A 27,219-nucleotide genomic window follows, 5' to 3' on the forward strand; every position below is an offset into this window, starting at 1 on the left:
AAAAAAAAAAAAGAGAAAAGAAAACCTAGTATCTCAATCTATAAGATTTGTTATTATTAAAATATCTATTACTATATATATTATATACATGTGTTATTATTTTTATATATCATTATCTCTTATATAATACAGAAATGCAAACGTACTTATTCTTGCATAGGATAAATACAACTTGGTATCTACAAATTAGCTAAGATGACTCAAAGTTAATTAGTGCAATTGCTACTTACTGAGTACCTACTATGAGCAAAGAACTGAAGAATGTACAAATTTCAAGGTTGGTCTACAGATAGCCCTTTTAATAGACAGGGAAGCCTAAGAATTACTTTTAAGCACATATTAATGCTGCCCTTCTGTGAACTAAATTACGAATACAGCTCTTTTTTGCATTTCATCATATTATTTCGCTTGTTGAGATGAATATACATACTATTTCTAGCATGGAAAGGAAAGCATGACATCTAGTGGAACTGGGGTAGTTACTCTACTTTTCCAAATAAAGGTTCAGTGCAGCACTAACCACAAACTCTTCTAGTCTAGGGGTAAAAAATAACTCCTAAAACTGCAGCAAAACGTACCAGTGCTGGGAAACTATAGGAAGTGAATCTTATTATTGCCTTAAAATTATTTATTATTCTCATATGATTTTTGCTCCTGTAGCTGCAGTGCCAAGCCTCTGCCTTCCTTGATAGGGTCTATGACACAGTAACACTTTATGATTCAATGTAATGTTTCCCACTTGAGAGGAAATTGTATGTTTGTAAAACAAGTGAAACCTAATATCAGTCATACTTAGAAATACTTAATGTGTCTCAAACTTTTTAGAGCAAAACAACTTATGAATGAAAAGAAAAAGGAAGGCAGGCAGGCATTTTCAGGTATTTCAGATAATCAAAACAAGCTTCTATCTGATGCAAATATTTAGAAATATGCTTAAAATCTCCAGTACCAAACTGGAATCATTTGAATGGGTCCACTTTCTCCAAATTGCTTTGCCTTTAAGCAAAACTGCACAGTATTCAAGCATTATTATCATATGGGATCTATTCTATTACTACTGATAAACATTTTTAAACTTTTATGCTTCTGGCTCTATCAAATAAGGTATAAAAAAAGTTGTAAATTTACATAAAAGGACATTTAGTATAGCTGTATGAGTACATCAGACCCTAGTTCTACACAGACAGCGGTTCAAATACATCACAGCCATCGGGTGCCTGGCTGGCTCAGTTGGCAATGGAGCATGGGACTCTTGATGTCAGGGTTGTGGGTTTGAGCCCCATGCTGGCCACAGAGATTACTTAATAAAATAAAAAAATAATTTTTTTAAAAAAAATAAGTAAATCACAGCTTTTTTAATCATAACTTTATACTTCGTATACAGTTTTATCTGTCCACTAGGTAAATTCAAATTCTTTCAGAGATTCAAAATGAAGCACTTATGCATTCTTTAGAAGTACCATTGTTTCCAAGGTGGAGAGAGAACTTGAATCTTGATCTTGATTGGATATCCTAGATGGAGCCCTCCAAAACTTGAATGAGTCATCTAAACCTGTAACAACAGGAAAATTGTCCACATGAATACAGTCTCACGGGTACTGGAACATTTTAAAGAAAGAATACTTGTTATAGGAAACCAATCAAGAACTTGTTACAAGAAACCAACCAAAAACTAAGGAAAAAAGTTTGTTTGATTGTTATTATTCTTAATTTATATATAAAGCTTATTTCACAAAAATTTTAATGACAATTAGTGAAGTTTGCTTAGCTTAATTTAATTCAGTTTATCAAGACTACCAGCTCCCAAACTTTAATATGCATAAGAATCATAAAGGGCTTATTAAGGCAATTTCCTGGGTCCTATTCCCAGAGATTCCACTCCCCCAAAACAGGGTGGAAGCCGTAATTTTGCATTTAACAAGTTCACAAAAGATTTCAATGATGTTGGTTCAAGGGCCATGCTTTGAGTAACACTGATCCAGAGAAATCCAAAAAATGAAATGGGTCACTTTCCTAATAAGGATATTTATTTAAAATTTCAGAAATTTTGGGGATGCCTGGATGGCTTAGTTGGTTAAGCATTTGACTCTGATTTCAGCTCAGGTCATGATCTCAGGGTTAGGAAATGAAACCGCACATCGGGCTCCATACTGGGTGTGGAGTATGCTTAAGATTCTTTCTCTCCCTCTCCCTCTACCTCTCCCTCTGCCCCATCTCTCTTTAAAAAAAAAAAAAAAATGTTTAAAAGCTTCATCAAATGTCATTTGCCTCTTAATTCCTCCAAGAATTGAGCAGAAAAGTGAATTAGAAATTCACACTTAAGTATCTGTTAGTAAAGGAACTATGTCTGCAATTCACTCTTAGAATAACTCAGAAAAAAAAATATATATATATATACATATACACATAAATATATAAATTTTATTTATACACATACATATACATACACATGGTGTAGGGAAACAAATACAGTAAAATGTTAACATTTGAGAATGTTTTTACATTCTTGCACCTTTTCTGTAAGTGTGAAATTATGTCAAAATTTTCAAAAATTACTATTAAAAATTAATTTTAAAATACAACTTATTTTTTAAATCATTAAGTTATTTATTATTATGAGACAAAAGTATTTATATGTGCCAAGAGCATAAGAAATCCAAAAGAATCTACAAATAGAAATAAAAAGGTTTCAGCAAGATATTTTGATGAGTACCATACCAAAAACAAATAGCTTTTTGATATATTAGCAAAACAAATTAGAAAATTAGTAGGAAAAGGTCTCATTTTTGATTGCGTAGGAAGAACCTTCCAAAAAGTTTAAAACATCTAATAGAGAAAAAAGAACTGTAAAACTCTACTGAAGGGCATGAAATAACTTATAAAACATTAATAAGATGTCAAAATAGTTTCCATGAAGAATTTATAACGTAGAAAAATGCTTAGGCAATGAGTGGAAGGAGGGAACAAAAATGTACATAGATATGAACACGATCATGTAAAACAAACAAAAGCTATAGGGAGAGAGAAGACTAGAGATTTAAAATCCACCCTGAAGTTAACAAAGGTCATGTCTGCGTAGTGGGGCCTAGAGATAAATGTTTTCCTGTGTACTTTCATCATTTTTCAAATATTTTGTAACAAACACGTAGGTTTTCAATAGTTTTTAAAAAGTTAGATTTCATTAAAATATATATATATAATATACTTACCATTTAAATCGCTGCCTTCTGATGTTCCAATCAGAGCAGGGAAATTCAAATTGAATGTATAGCGTCCCAGGTAACAGTATTTTACCATCTGATTCAAATGTTCATAAACACGGCAGTGATATAAAAGAGCCTGAAGGGCAGGTTTTCCTGTGAGCGACAGGCCAGAGTCCTCGTCGTGGACACAGGGGCCCTGTAAGAAGGAAAAGAGGGAGAGAAAAAAAAGAGACACTGATTTATACCATAATTTCTCCCAAAAACACCTGCTGTCTGCCCCACATTCCACTCAACGAATCAAATGGGTCCCAGGTACTACCATGATCCTTCCACCTGCCTTTGCCCCTCCCCCCACTCAAAGCAGCCTGACCTAGGGCAAATATTTCACAGTCCTCTAAATTTCTGCCGCCTAAAAATCCTCTGAAGGGAGAAGACTGATCTATTCTCTCTCTTGAGGGATAAACATTAGTTTACAAAGCTTCTATGAAATGGTTCCGTTTCAACCAAGTAATTACATACTTGAGCCACAAATACAATAAAAGCAGTATTTTTCAACCTACACAGAATAAAGTAGGTAGTCAAATATCTGAAATAATGTGATCCAGTTATTACGTTCCAAATTATTTTTTGCACCTATCAATATGCCAGATGAAAATGAAAACTCATCACTATCCAGGATAAAACTTGTTTGCCACATTACTTTTCACTCAATTAATCCTGCCAAGGGTAACACGCAAGCACGCATGCCCACACATACGCTCTCCAACAGGAGGCTGAGAAGAATCTGCCACTATACAATTTTAATCTCGTTGAACTTTTTTCCAAACAATGTTCTGCACTGCCACTGCCACTGTTTTCCTGGAATATCCAGTGGCAAAAATCAAGCAGTCAGGATACGCTTAAAGTTTGCGAATAATCCTGCCACTAGCTTATAATTATTTGTTTTTGGAAAATGATAATAAAGTTATGATTTTTAAAACACACCATAAGAGAGAGAAAAATAAAAGATAGAAAACAGAAATCTAAGTACTGCCAGGAAAGGTATGGTCAAAACATACTCAAAGTTTATCATTAACTGTGAGATTTATGTATGGGTCCCTTTTCTCACGTCTGCTCATCACCAAGGAAAGACGGATGTTAAAACGTACTATCCAGGAAAACAAAATGATTCACAAGTTAAAGTATTATTAAAACAGTAAGATTATTTCCATTAACCTTTCTTTTTCAGGATATTATCATTACAATCAAACCTCTTACTTCGTTATTAAATACCTTTTGTGGTCATGAATTTGTTATTGTTGTATTCTAATAAACCTATCTAATACCGTGAGCTTACGCTTCATCAATAGAGCAATTTACAGATTTAATTAAGAAATAAAAGATTATTTAATGAGCAACCAGCACATGATGGTCCCCGCCTAACTTTAAGTTTTGAGGTCTAGAAGAAGCCAGGTAAAACAGAGAAAAGTACAAGAACAGGGTCATACAGCTGTTTGTTAACCATGGTATATGTTTCAGGCAATGCAGCCCTTGCAGGCACTACCTTATTTAATTATCTGGAATGAAATAATTCATCCAAAACCACAGAGCCAATCCTAACATCCACAACTTCAAACTCTTCTATCTTGTAAACAACTCATAACATTCTAAATGTACAAAACATGTCAAATATACAAGAGATTCATAATGGTTGCTTAACATCACAAATTAAAGCCCTCACTATAATAATTCAGAGAAGGAATTAACAACCAAGATGAGAATTATAAATAATTCAGCTAAGTTTACTGGCTTAGCTCCAACTACTTAACAAACTTCAATAAACCAATAAAATAAAATGATTAAACAAAGCAGAACAAATACTACCTTTCTAAATATATTTCATAATGATTCCCAGAACAATTTCTAATTTTATTACAGATTATATAAAATTTTTACTTTTGCAAAATCATACCTATATAATTACTTCCTAGATGAGTTATACCACAGTGTAAAATTCATAAAGGTTTAACAAAAATAGGTGAAAGAATATAAGCTATATAAATCTCAAAAACAAGCTCTTCAAGAGCTCTCATTAAATCTACTGGTTCTTTATTCTGTAAAGGTCTGCTGAGGCTGGTGGTTATACCAACTGCTAGAAGGAAAGGTATTACAAACTCACTGTCTTCTAAAATCCACCTTTTTGGGGTGCCTGGGTGTCTTAGTTGGTTAAGTGCCTGACTCGATTTTTGCTAAGGTCACAATCTCAGGGTTGTGAGACAGAGCCCCACACTGGACTCCACGCTCAGGGGAGAGTATGCTTGTCCCTCTCCCTTCTGCTCCTCCCCCCACTAATAAATAAAATCTTTTTAAGAATAATAAATAAAATCTTTTTAAGAATAATAAATAAATAAATAAATAAATGAAATCCAGTTATAAGTACTTCCAAAGTAAATGAGAAATTATACATAAGAGATATAGAACTGTAATAGTTATTCTCTAAGTATATATAATTATCATAGTGATAAAGAATCATTAACATAATCACATTTATCCTTCAATTAGTGTACAAATAGTCCTTGACTTACAACGGTTCAACCTACAATTTTTCAACTTTATAATGGAGCAAAGTAATACGTGTTCAGTAAAAACCATATTTCAAACTTGGAATTTTGATCTCTTCCTCGGCTGGTGATATGCAATAACATATTCTCATGATGCTGGGCCACATTAGCCAGCCGCAGCTTTCAGTCAGCCCGTGATCACAGGGCAAATAACTGATACAACCATTCTGTTTTTCACTTTCATTACCATATTCAATGAACTACAGGAGCTAGTCAACACTTTAGTATAAAAGAAGCTTTGTGTTGTATGATTTTGCTCACCTGCAGGCTAACGTAAGTGTTCTGAGCACATTTAAGGTAGGCATGGCTAATCTGTGATATTCGACAGGTATATTAAACGCATTTTCAACTTACAATATTTTTAATTTAACAGTGAGTTTACTGGGACATAACCCCATTGTAAGTCAAGGAAGAGCTATATTCATTTTTTCTCTAGTCTTTATGAGTATAAAAAAAATTTAGAAAATGATAAAAAATAAGTCATAATAAGAGATGTAAATTTAAAATTCCATCTACAAAGGTTTCAGAACCTGTTTTTTAGGAGGGTGCCTGGCTGGCTCAGTTGGAAGAGTATATTAACTCTTGATCTCGGGGTTGTGAGTTAGAGCCCCATGTTGGATGTAGAAATTACTTAAATAAAAACTTAAAAAAAAAAAAATGAGCACCTGGGTGGCTCAGTGAGTTAACTGTTGGACTCTTGGTTTTGGCTCAAGTCATGATCTCAGGGTGGTAGGACTGAGCCCGGTGTCGGGCGCCACACCGAGCACAGAGTCTCTTTAAGGTTCTTTCCTCACCCATAGCCTGTGCGTTCTCTTTCTCAAATAAATAAATAAATACATAAATAAAATCTTAAAAAAAAAAGAACCTGTTTTTTTTTCTCTTTGCCTATAAATCACAGTGAAAACTATTTCAGCCTACCAAGATTGAAGAAGTTAAATTAATTCTGATAGGAACAAAAGGACTAACACCCAGAAAATAAAGACTAAGAGACAAAAATATAAAAGATAAGGTGATAAAAAGAAAATCAATTCAAGAGACTTAATATGGGACTCATATCATATGTGGAAAAACAGAACAAAGAAAAAAGAAAAGTCATTTTTAAAATAAATAAATATGAGGTGTGCATGGATGGCTCAGTCAGTTAAGCATATGACTCTTGATTTCTGCTCAGGTCATGATCTCAGGGTCCTGGGACTGAGCCCTGAGTCAGGCTCCATGCTCAGCAGGGAGTCCACTTGATGATTCTTTTTCTCCCTCTCCGTCTGCCTCTCCCCGCGCTTGTATGCAAGCATGCACACTTTCTCTCTCTTTCTCTCTCTTATCACTAAAATACATAAATCTTTAAAAAATAAAATAAATTAAATAAATATGAAAAAATGTGTCCGAGCCAAAAGATATAGAACATCTATGTCTCCAAATTAAGGAGTTTAATGAGTGTCAAGCAAGAGCAATGAAAAAAGATACATAACCATAAAATTCTAGGGCATCAAAGACAAAGAGAGGATGATAAATGAAAAGGTTGGCCATAAAGAGGTAAAAAAGCCAGATGGGCATCCAACGTCTCATCAGCAGTATGGGATGTCAGAAGACAATGGAGCAAAATTCTTATGAGGAATGATTTCAACCTATCTGGTAACTACCCAAACTACTGAAGTACAATTTATATACATTTTCAAATATGCAAGAACTCATTAAGTTTATTGCTCATGCACTTGCTTTTAGGTAGGAGTATGATTATTTTGAAAATGATTTCTAGGAAAAAGGATCTTAACTGAAAAGAAAAGATGACTAAGAGTTTAGAAAAACATTAGATATGATATAGACTCACAATTCCAAAAAAAAAAAAAACAAAAACAAAACAATTAGATAGACAGAAACTCCATAGGAAAAAAATCACCCAAACCACTTTTTTAAATTATACACACACACCCCATGTATGTATATATGCTATATATATACGTATCAGAAAATTTTTCTCCTGAGTGCCAGAGAAATCACAACCCTGGAAGCAGAGATACAGAAGTATAACCACAGCCCAGTAAGTCGCTCTTTAGTAAATTCCTAGTTTCAATTTCTAGAATCAACTTACAGATAAATCAAGGCTGCAGAAGAGAATGTGAACGTCATCAACATTCACAAAGTAAAAGGTAAAACTGACAAAGATTAGCAGAAGTGAAGGGGTGGGAACATCTTAACAACAACTTCCTTACCTTCTAAATGGCAGGGATAGAGATATCATCCACAGGTAACAAGATCAGAAACAGCAGGTGGAGAAACTAAGTTTGGTAATAAACTAAATTGGCAGGACATTATTTAAATGAGCTAACTCCTGTGTATCAACACAGTAAAGGAATAAACATTATCGCTAACTACTATTTAGAGATATGAAGGTAACTACCTGAAGAATTAAAATCAGTAGGAGGTAAAGCTGTCTCCGTGAATGAAGAGAGGCAGTAAATTTCATTTATAAGCTAACGGTTGTTTTAACTGTATATATTTATTACTTTTAAAGTTTTTCTAAAAATTCAAACAATTCATTCAAAATATTTTTAAGTTCTCAAAGAAGACCAAATCTGGAATACGTACATATTACACCATTATTTTTTTATTCGATTTATTTTACCTAAGCATTAAGCCTGAATCTACATTCTCTATGTGCCAAAGCTTCCTAGCGGCAATGGCATGTTAGCAACAGAGCTTGACTCAGGGCAGCAGAGCCAAGCTCAGCATATGCACAAAAGATGGTCTGACTCAGGCTTTCCACAGATGACTAATGGTACAAGGTCCAGAACAATGAAGCTTTTCGTGCATACACAAGGCCTCGCTCCACAGATCCATCAGTAATGGATGGAGCTGTCTTCTGGCATAGCGGGGAAATCAGCATGGTCTAATTGCTCTATCTCAGGATGTCTATATCCTTACCAGACTTGCCCTCAGGTGAGTGCTGGGGCTGCCAGATCATCTGCAAAACTGCCAGGGAGAGCTGAGACGGACAGTATGCAAAGAAAGAAAACTCTTCAAATCACTGGGTACCATAATAAGTAAGTTTGCAAAGAAAACAGCAAATTAATTATGTCATAAAACACTCCAATTATAATCTAATCTAATCATGAGAACAGATAAACCTAATTAAAGAATATTATAAAAACTAAATAGCCTGTACTCTTCAAAAAATGCTAAGGTCATAAATGTTAAAGATTCAGCAACTATTTTAGATGAAAGAAACAAAATAGATACGACAACTATCTGTAACATGTACTTCTGATCCTAGATCTTGACTGGGATGGTGTTATTTTTTTCTTTCCTATGAAGGACAATAGCGCAATAACTGGAAAAAATTGAAGAATTACCTAATTTTGATAATTATTATGATGATTTTATATGAGAATGTCCTCATTTTTAGGAAATTCACATTTAAGTGTTAGGGGAAAAAGAAGCATTATGCCTGCAACTCTCAACAGTTCAGAGGAAAGATACTAGCAGACAGAGCTAAGGAAAACCTGGTATAATTGTAACATTTGGGGAATCTAGGTAAAAGGTATATAAAAATTGTGCTGTTTCTGCAACTTTTACATAAGATTAATTTTTTTCAAAATAAAGTTTAAAAAAAATAAAATATATATAGAAAATTCAAAGTCCTATCTATCACAAAGGAACTAAAGCTTAATAAACAAGTGTCCTTATACCACAAACTGACAACTCACTACATTTAAGCACATGAAATTACGTTTACATTTAAATGTGTGGTAATATCTTCAAGTGGAAAGAACAACTTTAATATTATAAAAATTATGCATAAACTACCATGATTCTACATAAAATATTATACCAATGTTCCCTGGGTACCTGTTTGTCTTCTCCCACAGGTCATAAGCCCCAGAGAATTAAATCTAATTACGTGTGAATCCCCAAATATAGGTACTCCACAAATGTTTACAGAAATGAACTCAAACTATACAGATTATCCCTATCTAACCAATAAATTTGTTATAATCAACACTAAAATTCCATTCTGGTTATTAAAGTTGCAGGGAAATGGATTTGTGACAATAGTTCTGAACCTAAACACAGCAACAGAATCTCCCACACGCAAGAATACTAAATCCAAGTCAAACTGTAGAGAACCGGTTTACAGGACACTGGAGAGCTGGGAGCATGACAGTTAGAGCCCCATGGACAATGATTCTGTTTTTTCTGCCTGAGAAGGCTGTAGTCTTGAAGGGAAGACCAGTATTTATAGGAATCACTCTTAAAAAACAGAGCCTGGAGGGGTGCCTGCGTGGCTCATTTGGTTGAGCAGCCAGCTCTTGATTTCGGTCATGATCACAGGATCCTGGGATAGAGCCTGGTGTCCGGCTCTGTGCTCAGTGGGGAGTCGGCTTGAGGATTCTCTTTCTTCCTCTCCCTATGCCCCTCCCCCTACGCATGTGTGCATATGCTCGCTCGCTCTCTCTCAAATAAATAAATCTTTAAAAAAACAAAAAATAGTGCTTTGAATAGAAAACATCCGTGGCACACCAGGACTGACGCACCAAAAATTGGGTTCTCATTGCAGCAGGAGCCAGGGTATCAAGGCCCTAATGAAGGTGTTGGGTGCTGCAAGAAACTGCACGGAAGTATGGCTCCTTCTCTTCTCCTGCTCCTGGCGACTGCCCACATAAACTACACTTCTGTATCCATGCAACAATAAGTGGGGAATCATGCTACAAAACTTAAGACCTGATTTTTAACTTTATTTACTTAGCAATATCATTATGCACTAGCAAAGACTAATGAAGCACTATCATGTCTGCGGTGGGGGCTGAGAGAAACATTTAAAAGATATATGAAAAATATGGTCACATACATTCTACACAGAAAGATTAATTAAGTTAAATGGTAAGAAGTAGGATAAGGCAGGGGCGCCTGAGTGGCTTAGTCAGTTAAGCGTCTGCCGATGGCTCAGGTCATGATCTCAGGGTCCTGGGATCGAGTCCCACATCAGGCTCTCTGCTTGGCTTGGAGTCTGCTTCTCCCTCTCACTCTCCCTCTGTGCTTTCCCTCTCTATCTCTCTCACTCTCTCTTTCTCAAATAAATAAATAAAATCTTTAAAAAAAAAAAGAAAGAAGGCAAGGCAATAATGTTAACATATGAAAAAGAACCTAAATTATTGATATAGATATTAAATGCTGTCTTTCTGATTAAAGGAAGTTAAAATGGATTATATGGTTTACTGAGAGTATTTTTTTAATAAATACTTTTTAAAATTAAAATGTTTTAATTGATTTATGCCTCACCTTGTTCCAGAAAAGATTTAAGGCCTGTAACAAGGAAAGGTGAATTATAACATGATAGTAAAAGTATAGCAGAGATGAAAGAAAGAAAAAGAAAGGTATGAAAATATCAAAACCAGGAATAAAGCCAAAAAGCATATATACCAGATAAGCCTCATTTGATAGGAAGGTTCTAAACTTTCTAGCACTCAGCAATAAAAGGAAAACCAACCAGTTACATAATTTATATATGTAAATTATTACCGCTCAGAAGTACAATTCCAGACAGTGACATGAAATAGAAATTTACTCTGGGTGTGTAGGGAAAGAATTTGGAAAGGAGTAGTAATCACAAGAAGAACACTGCAGAATGGCCAGTGGAGCAACAGTACAGAGAGAATCAACTTAGACTTCAGGCACCAAAACAAAGTGCAAGCAGTAAAAGCAATTCTCTTTGTAAAACATAATTAGTGAAATATCGACCTCAACCAAAATAACATCTTTACAATGCTTCTAGATACTGATGCTACCTCCTGCTCTGTCCTCAAAACACTGTGAAACATATGTAAAGAAAAGTGAATGAAACATTTTTTTGAATAAGATTATTATTCATCATTCCATCAAAGTTTAAGTTTTAGAATACTGGATTTGTAGCAACTTCTTTCTAGATGTAATAAACTGGCAAAGGTCACAACCTCTTGGAGATTATAAAATTCCATCAAAGTATTTGAAGACTATTTTTCTCCCTTCTTGGAACAGCTGTTTTCACTTTGGGATTTAAAGTACCAGTAAACTTTAAAAAAAGTGGGGGACAAATATGAGGCTACCAACTCTTCATAGTGTTAAATAAGGACACTTAAAAACCAAAAATGTGGCCAAAAAAAACAGATCAAAAAAAGAGGAGGAAAATCTGAATTTATCAAAAACACAAAAAACAATTAAGCTCATTTTTCTAATTTTGCTTAAAACTAGCAAAAGTTTCATCATCAAATACTATTTTGAATTAGAATAGCTCTCAAAATTTTTGATTCTGGCCATAATAAGCAAGGCAAAAGACTCCAAAAGCTCATTTAAACCAGTATTTTCGGGTCATCTGGGTGGCTCAGTCAGTTAAGCCTCTGCCTTCAGCTCAGGTTATGACCCCAGGGTCCTAGTATCAAGCCGGCATAGGACTCTCTGCTACTCTGCTCAGCAGGGAGCCTGTTTCTCCCTCTCCCTCTGCCTGCCACTCACTCTGCCTACTTGTGATCCCTCCCCTTCTCTCTGTCAAATAAATAAAATCTTGAAAAAAAAAAAAGCATTATTTTCAACTTTTTAGTAGAAAATTAATTCTGTGATAAAGAAGTGGAGAATAAAACCAAAAGCTGCAGTAAGCATGTCACTAGCAACAAAAAGGAACTGTACACTATTTAACTTGCAAGAGAAAAACATGAACATCTATGCATGATTCTATAATATAACAAAATGTCCCAAGAGCTTTAACAGAACCCAGAAGTATTACTCTTGCTTTTATATTTATTTCAAGAATAAAAAATTCATTGGTATTACATTACCAACCATATAAAACATTAAATGTCACTAGTTTAACAATGAGACTAGAGATTATTTGTATTTGAGCCAAAATCAACACATTTTCAAATCTAGTTATTGGATAACAACCACCAAAACGACTACACCATTAACATAAATATTAATCCTGTGTATTCCTTCTAGTTTTGTCTCCTATGGTTTTATTACAATGCAGACTACGAGGAACCAACCATTATGAAAAGACAGTGTGAAACAAATTAGAGGACCAAGTAGAAAAATGGCCTAGGATTTTCCATAACTAGCACAGTTAAGCTGGGTATGTCAGGTGTGGAAAACTGAGCCTTCCAAGGGTTAAACGAAATATGGGCCTTGACCTGGATCCATGCTTCATGTCACTCACTGTCTGAAAAGCAGCCCTCACTGCAGGCTCAAGTGGATTTAGCAATTCCTCCAAAGACACATTCTAATGAAAAATTTAAAAGAAACCTTGGATTTGTCTAGGATCCTGGAGAGTGAAATGCAACAGTATGATTAATAAACACATACAGAGAAAGAGCATATCTTATCTTCCCAGTGACAGCACTTTTCTGTTCTCCAAATCATCTAAAAAGCTGTAGGCTATAAAAAAGTTAGGTACTACTAGACTTGATTTTCAGAACAAAAAATTAATCCAGTAAAAACCAAAGAAAGATAAATTATGACTTTAACTGCACTAACCCAGAAAAGGAAAAAAAAATGTTAACATTAATGCATTCTTAGCCAATAACAGATTTATGTATTATTATTAAATTAGAGAGGCAGTATAATGATTGGGTAAGACAGATTAGCTAGACTCACAGCAAAGGTGTGATTTAGGGCAAACTAAACCTTCTGTGCTAACATTCCTTAATCCGCAAAATGAAAATAATTAGTGATTCAGAACTGAAACAATTACACGAGTTAAATATTAAGTGAAATATTGTTAAGCTCCTAGAAGAGTGCATAATGAACACAGTATTAGCTATTACTATTTCTGTACATAGTAAACACCATGTTAGCTATTATTTCTGCTCGAAATTATCTTTATCATTACAGAGAAAAAATTGTGAATCTGATCAAGTATAAGAGAATTTCTACATTCTCTTTTAAGAGATATTGTTGCCATAGTTTCATAGGTAATGAGATATATATATATGCCAAAACTTATCATCAATTAATCTCAAATATCTACTAGCTTGATAACTGTTTAAAGTCACCCACCTGCCAAGTATAATCCTTTATAATTACTGAAGGCATTGGAATTACAAGGAGATTCTGAAGAATAAATGCAGCCTAAAAAAAAAAAAAAAGAAAGAAAGAAAATGTCAATACTGCCACCTTGTTGTCATCCCTGAAATAACCAATACATTGAAATTTAATAATAAAAAACATATCACTGGGCAACTGCACATGCTGAGACATCATTATAAGAATTGCTGAGCTCATTGCTTGTTACATCATGATCTAAGAGTGGATGAAATTATTTCATCAGGAAATAGACTTTTTCCTATTTCAGAATTTTACTTTTCCAAAAAATGATCTATGAAATATAAACTATAAACTGTTCTGGTAGCAGTTAAGAAATACACTTTCGGGACACCTGGGTGGCTCAGTCGTTTAGTGTCTGCCTTCAACTCAGGGCGTGAACCTGGCGTTCTGGGATCGAGCCCCACATCAGGCTCCTCCACTGGGAGCCTGCTTCTTCCTCTCCCACTCCCCCTGCTTGTGTTCCCTCTCTTGCTGGCTGTCTCTCTCTCTGTCGAATGAATAAATAAAATCTTTAAAAAAAAAAAAAAAAAAGAAAGAAATACACTTTCATGTTTCTCTTATTCCACACATACATTCAGCCCCTTCTCTCTCTCCCCCTCTTTCTCCCTCTCATATAAGCTCCTCTCGATAAAAAAATTCTAACTAGAAATACAAACCACAAATGTCCAACTTTACCTTCTATATCCTGAATATGGTCAAATTAAATAATCTTAGTAGTATGAACACCAATCAACTATATAGTGAGATGACGATATGAGGGTGAATAACAAGTGTAATGAGGGATCCAAGAGAGTGAAATTTTCAACCATCTTAATCGTAAGTCACAGATGTCTTTAAAGTTGGTAAGTCAAGAGGAAGCTACAAGCTTAAGTATTACTATTAAAAAACAAATAACAAGAAAACTACGGCATTTGGATTTTGGAACTAAGGACTGGCAAATGGTGGGCCCTGGAGCTGCTGTTTCTTCTATAAGCCTCTAATCATTATTTCATTACTGTTTTTAAAAATATTTGCATCAATCATCATTTCAGTAAAAGCAGCAATGAAAGAAAACCACAAATGATTTAGAAAGAATTAAAATAGGGTTTATTTTTCCTCTTAGGTCATATGATAACTACTACAGAGTATTGGGACAGTCATTCATCCCAAATAAAGCTTTATAGATAGTACTCATATACACTGAGGTAACAGAAAAGTAATTTTTTTCTGTGATCTACTTTTCAATGTGTAATAATATAGAAGAGTTTGTATAAAATATAGCAAAATTCAGCTTTGATCTTATCAAAATAAAGGACTCTAGTATTTACTGTGAATTAGTATTTTTAATTCTCTGATAGCATTTTATGGGGTGTTTTTGCAGGCAAAAAAGATCATGGTGGGTGATCAGTCCACAGTGCTAAACAGAGAGTATGGTTTATAAAGACTATCACAATGAATTTCTAGGGTTGAAAGGGGAGGAGGTGCTAAACAGACAGGCATACCTCCCGGCGCACCATACTACATTCCGACTGGTCCAGAAGAATGTTCACCACCGTTCCCCAGAGCCCACCAGAAATGTTTTGACAACTGTTTGCCAATGCCATACAGCCAGTTTCAAGGGTGGTCAGTGCTGATCCTAATCCCAGAGAAGTGAACCTCACCTGTTCAGATTAAAGAAAAGTTGTAAAATCAAAGAATCCAATTCCCTAATATGAATTCTTAATTTTTCTGGTACTAATTTTTCTGGTACATAAGATATCATACTTTTATGACACTGACGACCCTAAATTATAAAAGGCACAGAAAATAGTGCCCTATAAATTTATGAATGAATAAAAATCCTATTGCACAATTCAAACAAGCAAATGTCACAGAAAAATCAAAACCAGGTATAAATAGGAATAAAAATTATAGTTCACAAACCTCTTTCTAGGGAAAGCAGTGGATGCTTGCATATCTTTTATGAACATGATTCCTGTTTATTCCTCATTTTAAAGAGGTTATCTATTATTTTATTCTACCATCCTTAAGTTATTAGTGTTTCTTACACATGACTTAACTTTTTTGAAACTTCTTTTCAAAAAGAAATAACTAACTTTTTATAAAGCATTTAGTATTTTCTCCAAAATTACTGTAAAAGAAAAATGTTTCAAATAAGATTGATGAGGTGTAATATGTTTACCATAGTTCCACTGCTGCTCAAACTACGCATTTTGGTTCACTTCTGAATTCTAATTCTAAAATAGTTTCACTGATAGCTACAGGGTAACAAAAAATAATGCGGTCATAACATGGTCAAGCAACAAGTTCAATGTGTATAAAGAATGGAACCTCTAGGTTCAGATCAAGATTTTTAGTGGAATAGAATATAATCATTGCTTGCTTGAAATTAATGAATGATGCCCATACTTAACAGTACTGTATTATATACTTGAAAATTGTCTAAGAGGTGAATCTTATGTTCACTGTTCTAATCACAAAAATAAACAATACAGAGGACAGGAGGAAACTTTTGCATGTGAAGGATATGTTTACAACACTGATTGTGGTAATGATTTCAGGGGTGTACACTTACCTCCAAATTCATGAATCTGTACACATTAAATAAGTACAGCTTTTTGTATGTCAATCATACCTCAATAAAGTGGTTTTTAAGAAAAGAGATAAGTGGACAAATGGCTAAAACTGGAAATTTTATTAATATAAAATTTTGCATTACAATGGTATTATTTTATTAAATGACACACAAATGTCATTTGGCAGCTGTCTTTCTAAACTTGTTGAAAATGGCTAGGCTTCTCCATTAATTTTTCACTGTTCTTTCTAAAAGTGAAAGATTCAATGATCCTTTCCTTTTTTTAATCTGTACTTTAATGAGTTTGACTGAAAAGGGTCTGCTGTGAACTGAACTGTATCCCCTCTAAATTGGTATGTTGAAGCCCTAACCCACAATGTACCTAAATTTGATGATAGAGCTTTTAGGAAGTAATTAAGGTTAAATGAGGTCTTAAGGGTAGGGTCCTAATCTGATAGGACTGGTGGCCTTGTAAGAGGAGGAAGAAAGGAAAGGTCATTGAATACACAGTGAGAAGGCAGCTGTCTGAAAGCCAGAAAGGAAGGCCCTCACCAGAACCCAACCATGTTGACACCTTAATCTCAGATTTCCAGCCTCCAGAACTACGAGAAAATAAATTTCTGTGTTTCAAGTCACCTATGTTATGTGTCATGGCAGCCCAAATTAAGACAGGGAGTAAACAGCTTAAGGTACAGTCACTAACATAATCTCAGTTTGGAAAATATGAATTCATGTATATGCACATATATTGTTTCATTTGTTTTTAATCTACACATAATGGACTCGATTTTCCTTCACACTGACCTCTGGGTCTCGATCAACCCATAATGGAATCAACCAAGCCAATCCTTGTTGAGTAGGACCGTGCTCTTCACTGTGACTACCCAAAGGCAAGAACCAAAGTGACATCCACTCCTAGAATGAGAAAAGGGAAGAGACACATTAGGTAAGTTTCTAAGAATAAAACAGAGGAAGTTTAAATAACTCAATTTTTAAAAATCAAAACAAAGTTAAAATATACTTAAGACTTGGCTTTCATTCAGTATTTAGCCAAAACAAGGCAAAAAAAAAAAAAAAACTCAGCTTCTTCTTGAAAAGTTAAACAATTTTTCTTCAGAACTATATGCCCCATGATTTAGATGAAATGTAGTTTCTAGGGCATGCAAATTTTAATCAAATTTCAAATAAAATTCAGATTTGTATAATACACAACTTCTAAGACACATCTCAGTCAAAAATCATTTTTGTCTAAGAAAAAAAGTCAAAAGAGACATTTTTATATAGGCTTGAAATGTGTGAGACACAGCACATTCCTTGTCTAGCAAGTGTTCAGAAGACAGCAGCTTTTAATGCTCTCACCGAGCTCTGGGCCTGGGCCATCATTTCATGGGATAAGTGAAGCAAGCAAAGAATTGTGCTCTTCGTGACACCTTTTCCCATAAAGGACATAGCATTTCCTCCACGCTCCACGTAAAAGGAAGTAATGACCTGAAAAACAAGGGTAAACAATGTCATGGTGGCTTTACTCTGAGTGGTACATAAAAATACACATATAACTTTCCACTAACTTGTCTGATTTGAATCCTAACCACATAAAGTATATGTAACATTCTTATAGTTTACACATTTCAAAACAGTTAAGATGGTATATTTTAGGTTGTTACCACAATTAACTAATGTTAGTTTAAAATTTTCTCCCTTTAGAACTCGTACAAAGATGCATACTATCCCCCTAAGGACACTTCTGTGACGTAGAATATGCTTACAGGTGTTTAAACAGTTACGCTGTCCTCTACGTAAAAGAACTGATAAATACCTTACTGAAAAATAGACTTCGAAATTGCTACCTACATAAAACTGTATTGGGCACCTGGGTGGCTCAGTCAGTTAAGTGTCTGCCTTCGGCTCAGGTCATGACCCTGGAGTCCTGGGATGGAGCCCCACGTCGGGCTCCCTGCTCAGCGGGGAGTCTGCTTCTCCCTCTCCCTCCACCCCTCACCCCGTTCATGTTCTCTCTCTCTTGCTCTCTCTTAGATAATAAATAAAATCTTTTAAAAATTTAAAACAAAACAAAACTCTACTGACTATCAGGGTAAGGTAGATTTTCCAGAATTATGATTTAAACGTAAATGGACATTTCTTCCCACTTCTGAGAGACCTTAGAATTCTGTTCCATATTTAAGAATATGTTCATTATTTAAATCATTGGCTCTCAACTTTTTCTCAATTCTCCCACATATCTGAAGGATCTGAAACATTTCCATCAATAACAACAAAAGAAATGTTATAATGCTAAGTGAAATAAGTCAAGCAGAGAAAGACAATTATCATATGGTTTCACTCATTTGTGGAACATAATAGGAAGATTGGTAGGAGAAGAAAGGGAAGAATGAAAGGAGGTAAACAGAAGGGGGAATGAAGCATGAGAGACTATGGACTCTGGGAAACAAACTGAGGGCTTCAGAGGGGAAGGGGGGTGGGGGATCGGGCCAGTGATGGGTATTAAGTAGGGCACGTATTACATGGAGCACTGGGTATTATACGCAAGTAATGAATCATGGAACATTACATAAAAAACTAGGGATGTACTGTATGGTGACTAACATAATAAAAATTATTACTAAAAAAAAGGAAAGGGGACTATAGAAAGATAACAACAACAACAAAAAAAGAAATGTTTCTTATCTGAAGAAATATGCCCACAATTGAGGAGCTGAATCAGAATGCACAAGGGGAGTCAGGTGACAGCAATTTAAGGGAAAGTCCTTTCACCTAATTTAGAAAGTCCTTTAAAATATGTGACAAAACCTTTTGGAATATTTTTGTGTAAATCATATATTGTCCATCAAATTGGGGTTCAATTAAGTATTTGTTCACTAATTGAACAAGAACCTTTATAACATTTCAACTCTTTTTTTTTTTTTTTAGAGTAACAGAGAGAGAGAGCAAGAGCACATGTGTGGTGGGGCAGGGGCAGAAGAAGGAGAGAGAATCTCAAGCAGAGTCCACACTTAAATGAAGAGCCCAATTAGGGGCTTGATCTCATGACCCTGAATGCCCCACTTTTCAACTCTTAAATAAAAAAAAATATTCAAAGTGACAAACGATCACTCATAATTCACAAAATTTATAGTAAAAAAGGAATGCTAACCGTATTTAGGTGCCAACACATTATAAAAGAAAAATCTGTTTTGAGTCAAAACAATCAAAACTACTTGTTATCTGGGGGGCCTAAGTGGCTCAATCGGTTAAGTGACCGACTCTTGATTTCTGCTCAAGTTATTATCTCAGGGTAATGAGATCGAGCCCGGCATCAGGCACTGAGCATGGAGTCTACTTAAGATTTTCTCTCTCCCCCTCCTCTGTCCCTCCTCCCCACCCATGGGCTTTCTAAAAATAATAATAATTTTTTATTAATTTTAAAAACTTGTTATCTGACCAACACAATAAAAAGTATTTCAGTTCATTCACCCAAGGTTTCTGAATGCTTTTATTCATCATAGCATCCTTTGAAGTAAGTCATTTTGTCTTAAAATAGAGACTACTTTCTAGTTTGGGGTTATTTTTAGATCATAGAGCAGATTATTTTTAAAACACAACATAAAGGGAGTTAAGATGGTGGAGGAGTAGGGGACCCCTTTTTCAGCCGGTCCCCTAAGTTGAGCTGGATAGGTACCAGACCAGCCTGAACATCCACGGAATCAGCCTGAGACGCAGGAAGATACATCTGGATCTCTACAAATGAACATTTCCAGACCTGAATACTGAGGTACGAAGCGGGGAGCCGTGAAACCGTGCTAATACATGGGAAGATAAACGGAAGGGGGAGGGAGCCGCCACATTAGGGGGCCGGGAAGCGGTAGCCACCTGCACGGGGGAGCAGGCGGACTCACGGACAGCACCCGCGAGACACCAGACTGAGACGGGGAGCTCCGGGAGCCCGCACGGGGCGGCTGGCGATTGGCGGCTGGTGGGGTTGGAAACACAAAGGACAGAGACGCGCCGGCCCTGGAAGTGAGGGCTGGGACGCCGGGTGTGAGGCGCACATCCCAGGACACTGCAGGGTTGAGCAGCACCAACAGTAACAGAGTTAAAGTGGCCAGAACATCAGTGGAGAACGGTCCGCGATCCCTCTGTTCTGAGACAGAGGCTGAGATTCGGCCACTGCTGCTCTGACTATCAGAAGAGGCACAGCAAACCACCAGAAAGGCGCAAGAGAACAAAAGCCTGGAAATATCGGCTCACAGTGTGCCCATCCCCATCCCCCCTCGCAGGGGACACGGAGTATCTACCCAAACAGGGTTGCCTGAGTATCAGCGCGGCAGGCCCCTCCCCCAGAAGGCTGAAAAATCAAGAAGCTCACATCCCTAAACAAGGGCACATGGCCTGAGTACCGGTCAATAATTTGGGCTCTGGACAACCCCGCCCCCTCTCCTCATCAGAATGACAAGAAGGAGAAATCCCCCTGAGCAAAGAAAGGACAATGAGTCTGTGCCCTCTGCCACAGAACTAATGGATATGGATATAACCAAATTATCAGAAATTGAATTCAGAGTAACAATGGTCAAGATGATGTATAGACTTGAAAAAAGTATTAACGAAAATGTTAATGAGAATAGAGAATCTCTAAGGGCGGAAATGAGAGCGAATTTGGCAGGAATTAAAAATTCTATGAGCCAAATGCAGTCAAAACGAGAGGCTCTGATGGCCAGGGTGAATGAGGCAGAAGAACGTATCAGCGAATTGGAGGATGGGTTAGTAGAAGAGAAAGCGAAAATAGAAGTTGGACTCAAAAAAATCCACATACAGGAATGTAGGTTACGGGAGATTACTGACTCAATGAAACGTTCCAATATCAGAATCAGTTGGTGGGAATGCAAGTTGGTACAGCCACTCTGGAAAACAGTGTGGAGGTCCCTTAAAAAGTTAAAAATTGAGCTAGCCTATGACCCAGCCATTGCACTACTGGGTATTTACCCCAAAAATACAGACGTAGTGAAGAGAAGGGCCATATGCACCCCAATGTTCATAGCAGTATTGCCCACAACAGCCAAAGCGTGGAAGGAACCGAGATGCCCTTCAACAGATGACTGGATTAAGAAGTTGTGGTCCATATATATAATGGAATATTACTCAGCTATCAGAAAGAACGAATTCGCAACACTTGCTGCAACATGGACGGCACTGGAGGAGATAATGCTAAGTGAACTAAGTCAAGCAGAGAAAGACAATTATCATATGATTTCTCTTATCTATGGAACATAAGAACTAGGAATCGGTAGGGGAGGAAAGGGATAAAGAAAGGGGGGGTAATCAGAAGGGGGAATGAAGCATGAGAGACTATGGACTCTGGGAAACAAACTGAGGAGTTCAGAGGCAGGGGGGTGGGGGAATGGGATAGACTGGTGATGGGTAGTAAGGAGGGCATGTATTGCATGGTGCACTGGGTGTTATACGCAACTAATGAATCATCGAACTTTACATTGGAAACCGGGGATGTATTATATGGTGACTAACATAATATAATAAAAAAGAAAAAAATGAAAGAAAAAAAAATAAAAAATAAATAAAAGACAACATAAACCATAAATGTTAAGTACAGCTTATTCAACAAAAGCAATTTATTTGAAGAGACTTTGGGATCTGTAAGCTACATTAGAATTTTCATAAACCAAATAAGTGTATATTATGTCTGAAAAATAAAACAAAACTGTCCAGGAGTTAAAAACCATAGGTGATGGGCTCTGCTCTACTACTCCTTCCTCATGTGTATGTTTGACATTCTTCATAATTAAAAGTTTAAAATTTTAAGGTACTATCTTAGAAATAAGATACCAGAATGACCAAGTCCTTATTACTCTCCTCTAAGTCACTGGAGATAACTACCTTGTGGATTCATGCCTAGCTGATAAGGGACAAGCCAAGAACTTCAGTACTATCTCCTTTCAATCAGTTCAATCAGACCTTTTTGTCAGATCCATGGAACTATACTCTGTATGCCTGGTTTTAAGGATTTAATTATCACAGTTTATTCATCTGTCATAATGTATCATGCTTAGTTTAAAAGCCTTATTTCTCAACCACAAAAAGCAAATATTCCCATTCAAATTTCACTGGGCAAAAAACAAAATACCTGTATTAGAGATATGGCTCTCTTCTGAAAAGGAATCCGCTTTAATGAGAAACTACACGGCAAGTCATCTGGACCAACAATAACTTTGTTTCAATGTGTATTCACATAAGCCTTACTTTATTCTTTAAAAAAGTACACTTAACCAGTAGTAAAATAAATAAATCAGGAATTTTTTCAAGACTTAGATCAGCTATGATTACGCCTTGCCTCTGTGGACTACATGCACAAATGCAAGCTGGGAGGGAACTCTGGTGAAGCTCTTCTCTTGCAGAACTATGTATAGCTACATCATTGCTGTATTTACTACATCATACTGAAACTATACTGACCTAAATGATAAAAACGGGACATATCATAATGTGTGAAATAACGTTAAGGCCATGCTTATTAAAAGGTAATGACAGCTAAAAATACTTGAAAAAAGCTTTTAATAAAATCAATGAAATAAAACTCCATCTTAAAATATTGGGAAAAAGAAGGGCACCTGGGTGGCGCAGTTGGTTAGGTGACCAACTTTTGGTTTTCCCTCAGGTCATGATCTCAGAGTTGTGAGACTGAGCTTTGCATCGGGCTCTGCCCTCAGCACAGAGTCTGCTTGGGACTCTCTAACCCTCTCTCTCTCTCTGCCCCTCCCCCTCTCTAAAATAAATAAATAAATAAATCATTTTTTAAATTAAAAAAAATTTTCAGAAAGAGAGCCATATATTAAACCCAAAGAAGAAAAATAAGCATAAGCAGAGGGGCGCCTGGGTGGCTCAGATGGTTAGGCGTCTGCCTTTGGCTCAGGTCATGATCCCAGGGTCCTGGGATCGAGTTCCGAGTCGGGCTCCCTGCTCGGCAGGGAGCCTGCTTCTCCTTCTCCCTCTGCTGTTCCCCCTGCTTGTGCTCTCTCACTCTCTCTGTCAAATAAATAAATAAAATCTTTAATAAAAAAAAAGAAAAAAAAGAAATAAGCAGAAGCAGAAATTAATAAAATGGTGAAAAACATTAAAGGGAGGATCAACAAAACCAAATTCATTCTTTGAAAAGAATGATAACAATAAAACATACAAACCTACCAGTAAGACCAATCAAGAAACTAGAGGGAAGGAATAATTAATACCTGGAGTGAAATGGGACCTCACTTTAGAACTGCTATACCTTTAACGAATGAGCTGCATTGATGGATAATTTTAGAGCTATGAATTCAAAATTTTAGATGAAATTTTAGAAAAATATAACTTACACAAAAAATTAAAAATCTCAAAATTCTAGATTTAAATTCATTTCATTTCATTCAACTCATTTACAATCTTCCCCAAAAGAAAATTCCAGGTCTGATTGCTTCTTCATCAAATTCTACTAAACATTCAAGGAAGAAATAACCACCGATTCAAATCAACTATTTCAAAGGGGAAAAAAAGGTACATAAAAAAATTTATACATAAACAGTGGACTAGGGGCACCTGGGTGGCTCAGTCGTTAATTAGTGTATTCTGAAAGTGATCGTACATATTTGTTAACAAAAATCATTAAAACATTTAACCATTACGATGAATCATATGAACACTGAATAATAATCTGCATTAACTATAGTGATACATATAATGCACTTAACATTGTGCCCGGCACAAAGGGAGTGATCAATCAATCAATAAATACTACAATAAATGGTAAATAGCTATTCTTTGGGGGTTGTTATTATTGTTGTTATAGTGACTGGTTATTTTTACTTACCTCAAGGAGACCTGATAAGTACTTAACACAAATTTCAAGTGGCTTTGTAAGAGGCGAATGTGAGCTCCAACCCGGAGATGCTGTGAGATGAGCCATTCCTCGTAAGGTCCTCTCGAGGGATGGCAGGCCATAGAAGTGAGGAGCATCCGTGACTCTCAGGCACTGGAGCAGTTTCAGAGCCAGCTGTGTTTGGAAAACATAAAGAAGTTCCAAGCACTTCCTGTGGATGTAAAGGAAGAGAAAAAAATCAACAAGAGAACAAGTGTGATGGGCTTAATGGGTTAACTTATTGATGGTAAAGGGTTACTAACAACTTAATATGTCAGAAAAATATGAACCAGGAGAAATGGCAGTCTCAAACAAGATTTTTCAAGGAAAACATAGTTAAAATACCATCTAGGGTATATGATGTAAAGGACCAATAACAATTACATCGAAAAATACATAAACAGATATTGGTATTAGCACCCAAAAATAAAATTAAAAGTTGGAATGGGAAATTAAATGCCTACTTTAAATGAGTTTAATTGACACATATTAAATCTATACTTTCAATCATTAGATATCATTAAAATTGAATTTTTAATTAGCTGGCATTGTTTTCCCCTTTTATTTATTTTATTTTATTTTATTTTTTAAAGATTTTATTTATTTATGTGACAGAGAGACAGCCAGCGAGAGAGGGAACACAGCAGGGGAGTGGGAGAGGAAGAAGCAGGCTCATAGCAGAGGAGCCTGATGTGGGGCTCGATCCCATAATGCCAGGATCACGCCCTGAGCCAAAGGCAGACGCTTAACGACTGCGCTACCCAGGCGCCCCTGTTTTCCCCTTTTAGAAAGCTAAAATAAAAAGTTGTAATGAGCTTGACACACAATTTAAATACAACTGTCAGAAACAGAACAATCAAGAGAACATTTTTTATTAGAAAACAAAAACCCTCAAACTAATAAGTAGGCATGGATACAAAGATGAAATTGTTGGAAGAAGTAACAACATTGTATAACAAAGCATCAAATAAAATTTGAAATTTCCTCAGTTTTACAGATTTTTAGACTCCAAAATTGACAACTGACTATAGTTTTACTCATTCTGTCACAGTATTACAGGTGTATAGTTGTATGATTTTTAAAGATCATAATTTTTATATACCTGTCATCCAGCTGTTTTTAAAGTTTTAGAAACACACAGAACTTACACCAAAGCCTGAAAGTTATTTGTATAAATTCATATTTACATGAGTCAACAACAAAGTACAGCTGAACCTTGAACAACATGGAAGTTAGGGGCATTAACTCCCATGTACAATCAAAAATCCTCATATACTTTTTGACTCTCCAAAAATTCAACAAATAGCCTATTGTTGACCAGAAGCCTTACTGATAACACAAAGTCAATTAACATGTATTTTGTATGTATATGTTATTATATACTGTTCTCTTACAAAAAAGCAAACAAGAGAAAAGAAAGTATTTTTCTGTAAGTGAGCTCATAACCCTAAGATCAAAAGTCACATGCTCTACTGACTGAGCCAGCCAGGAGCCCCAAGAAAGGAAAATATTAAGAAAATCATTAAAAAAATACATATACAATACTATACTGTATTTATTCCTAAAAAATCCATGTAAAAGTGGACCCACATAGTTCAAACCTGTGTTATGCAAGGATCACTTGTAATCTAATTAATAGCATTAAAAATGTTCTTCTGGGTTTTTTTTAGGATTTTATTTATTTGTGAGAGCAAAAGAGAGAGCCAACGAGCAAGCGAACATGACTCGGGGGAGGGACAAAAGGAGAGGAAGAAGCAGGCTCCCCACTGAACAAGGAGCCCGATGTGGGGCTCAATCCCAGGACCCTGAATTACGACCTGAGCTGAAGGTAGATGCTTAACTGACTGAGCCACCGAGGCACCCCTGTTCTTCTGTTTTTTAAATTAACATAAAGGTCATTCTCATTTTCTGCTCCTTTTACCTTAACCACTCCAAAAGAAAAACTATACCATCAAAGGGAATAGTGCCTGTGCAAATAACTAACCAATCCCGGTTCAACCTGGCACATCTGCCACCAGTTTCCTCTCCTGGTCCCTGTGAACCTTCCCCATGCTCCACACCCAATTGGTCTCATCCTCCCTACACAAGTTCCTCTCAACATCCAAAGAACATTCACCCAAAGAACAGTCCATAGCACTGTTTCTCAAAGTCTAGCCCAAGGGACTACCTATGGAACTTATTTAATCAGTAGATTCCTGAGCTACTGATCTTAATATTTTAATAAGCCCCCCCCGAAGAGATTCTACATACACTCCAGAGTCTACTATCAATGGATTCACGTTGTTCTTGTCTCCAGTACTTTAATGAGGCATAAATGCATGAGGTAAAATTCACAAATCTTATATATACACTACAGGATAGTTTACATATGTATATAATCATTTAACCACCAAGCATAACCACATAAAACATTCTCAGCACCTCAGAAGGTTCCTAGGTGACCCTCTTTAGTGAAATTTTTATTGACTTGTATTCTAAATTCACTAATCCTCTTTTATATTGTGCCTCGTCTGCTGCTAAGCCCATGCAATGAATTCTTTACTTCAGAAACTGTATTTGTCAGTTGCAGAATTAGTATTTAGTTCTTTTTTGCAGTCTCCATTTCTCTGCTGGTGATATTCTACATATTTTTATTTATCTTGCCCATCTTTTCATCTAATATCTATTATATTTATATTGAAAATATTATTTATATCAATAAGCTTTAAAGATCCTCTAATAGTTGACATTTGCGGGTCTGTTTCAAATGACTTTTTTCTTTTAATTACAGGAGACATTCTCCTACTTTTTTATAATTCTCTCCATTTGTGATTGTATGTCAAATATTTGTATACAAGAGCTATTGAAAGCAAAGTACATAATAGTTTTTCATAGAAATGGTTTGCCATTTGGTCA

General features: G+C 35.8%; 1 protein-coding gene across 1 annotated transcript in view; it reads right to left on the reverse strand.

The window, feature by feature from the left end:
* The window catches only part of RTTN (rotatin), a 145,905-nt gene that overhangs the window by 48,319 nt on the left and 70,367 nt on the right, over positions 1 to 27,219 (reverse strand). Inside the window, exons 28-34 of the mRNA XM_034642215.1 lie at positions 24,277 to 24,496; positions 17,787 to 17,915; positions 17,232 to 17,342; positions 15,355 to 15,513; positions 13,826 to 13,897; positions 3,210 to 3,399; positions 1,461 to 1,552 (exon numbers count right to left, since the gene is read on the reverse strand). Of these exons, the coding sequence (XP_034498106.1) occupies positions 1,461 to 1,552; positions 3,210 to 3,399; positions 13,826 to 13,897; positions 15,355 to 15,513; positions 17,232 to 17,342; positions 17,787 to 17,915; positions 24,277 to 24,496 (973 nt within the window). The remainder of the gene's footprint in view (positions 1 to 1,460; positions 1,553 to 3,209; positions 3,400 to 13,825; positions 13,898 to 15,354; positions 15,514 to 17,231; positions 17,343 to 17,786; positions 17,916 to 24,276; positions 24,497 to 27,219) is intronic.

This window comes from Ailuropoda melanoleuca, chromosome 14, assembly GCF_002007445.2.
Source record: "Ailuropoda melanoleuca isolate Jingjing chromosome 14, ASM200744v2, whole genome shotgun sequence".
NCBI lineage: Eukaryota > Metazoa > Chordata > Mammalia > Carnivora > Ursidae > Ailuropoda > Ailuropoda melanoleuca.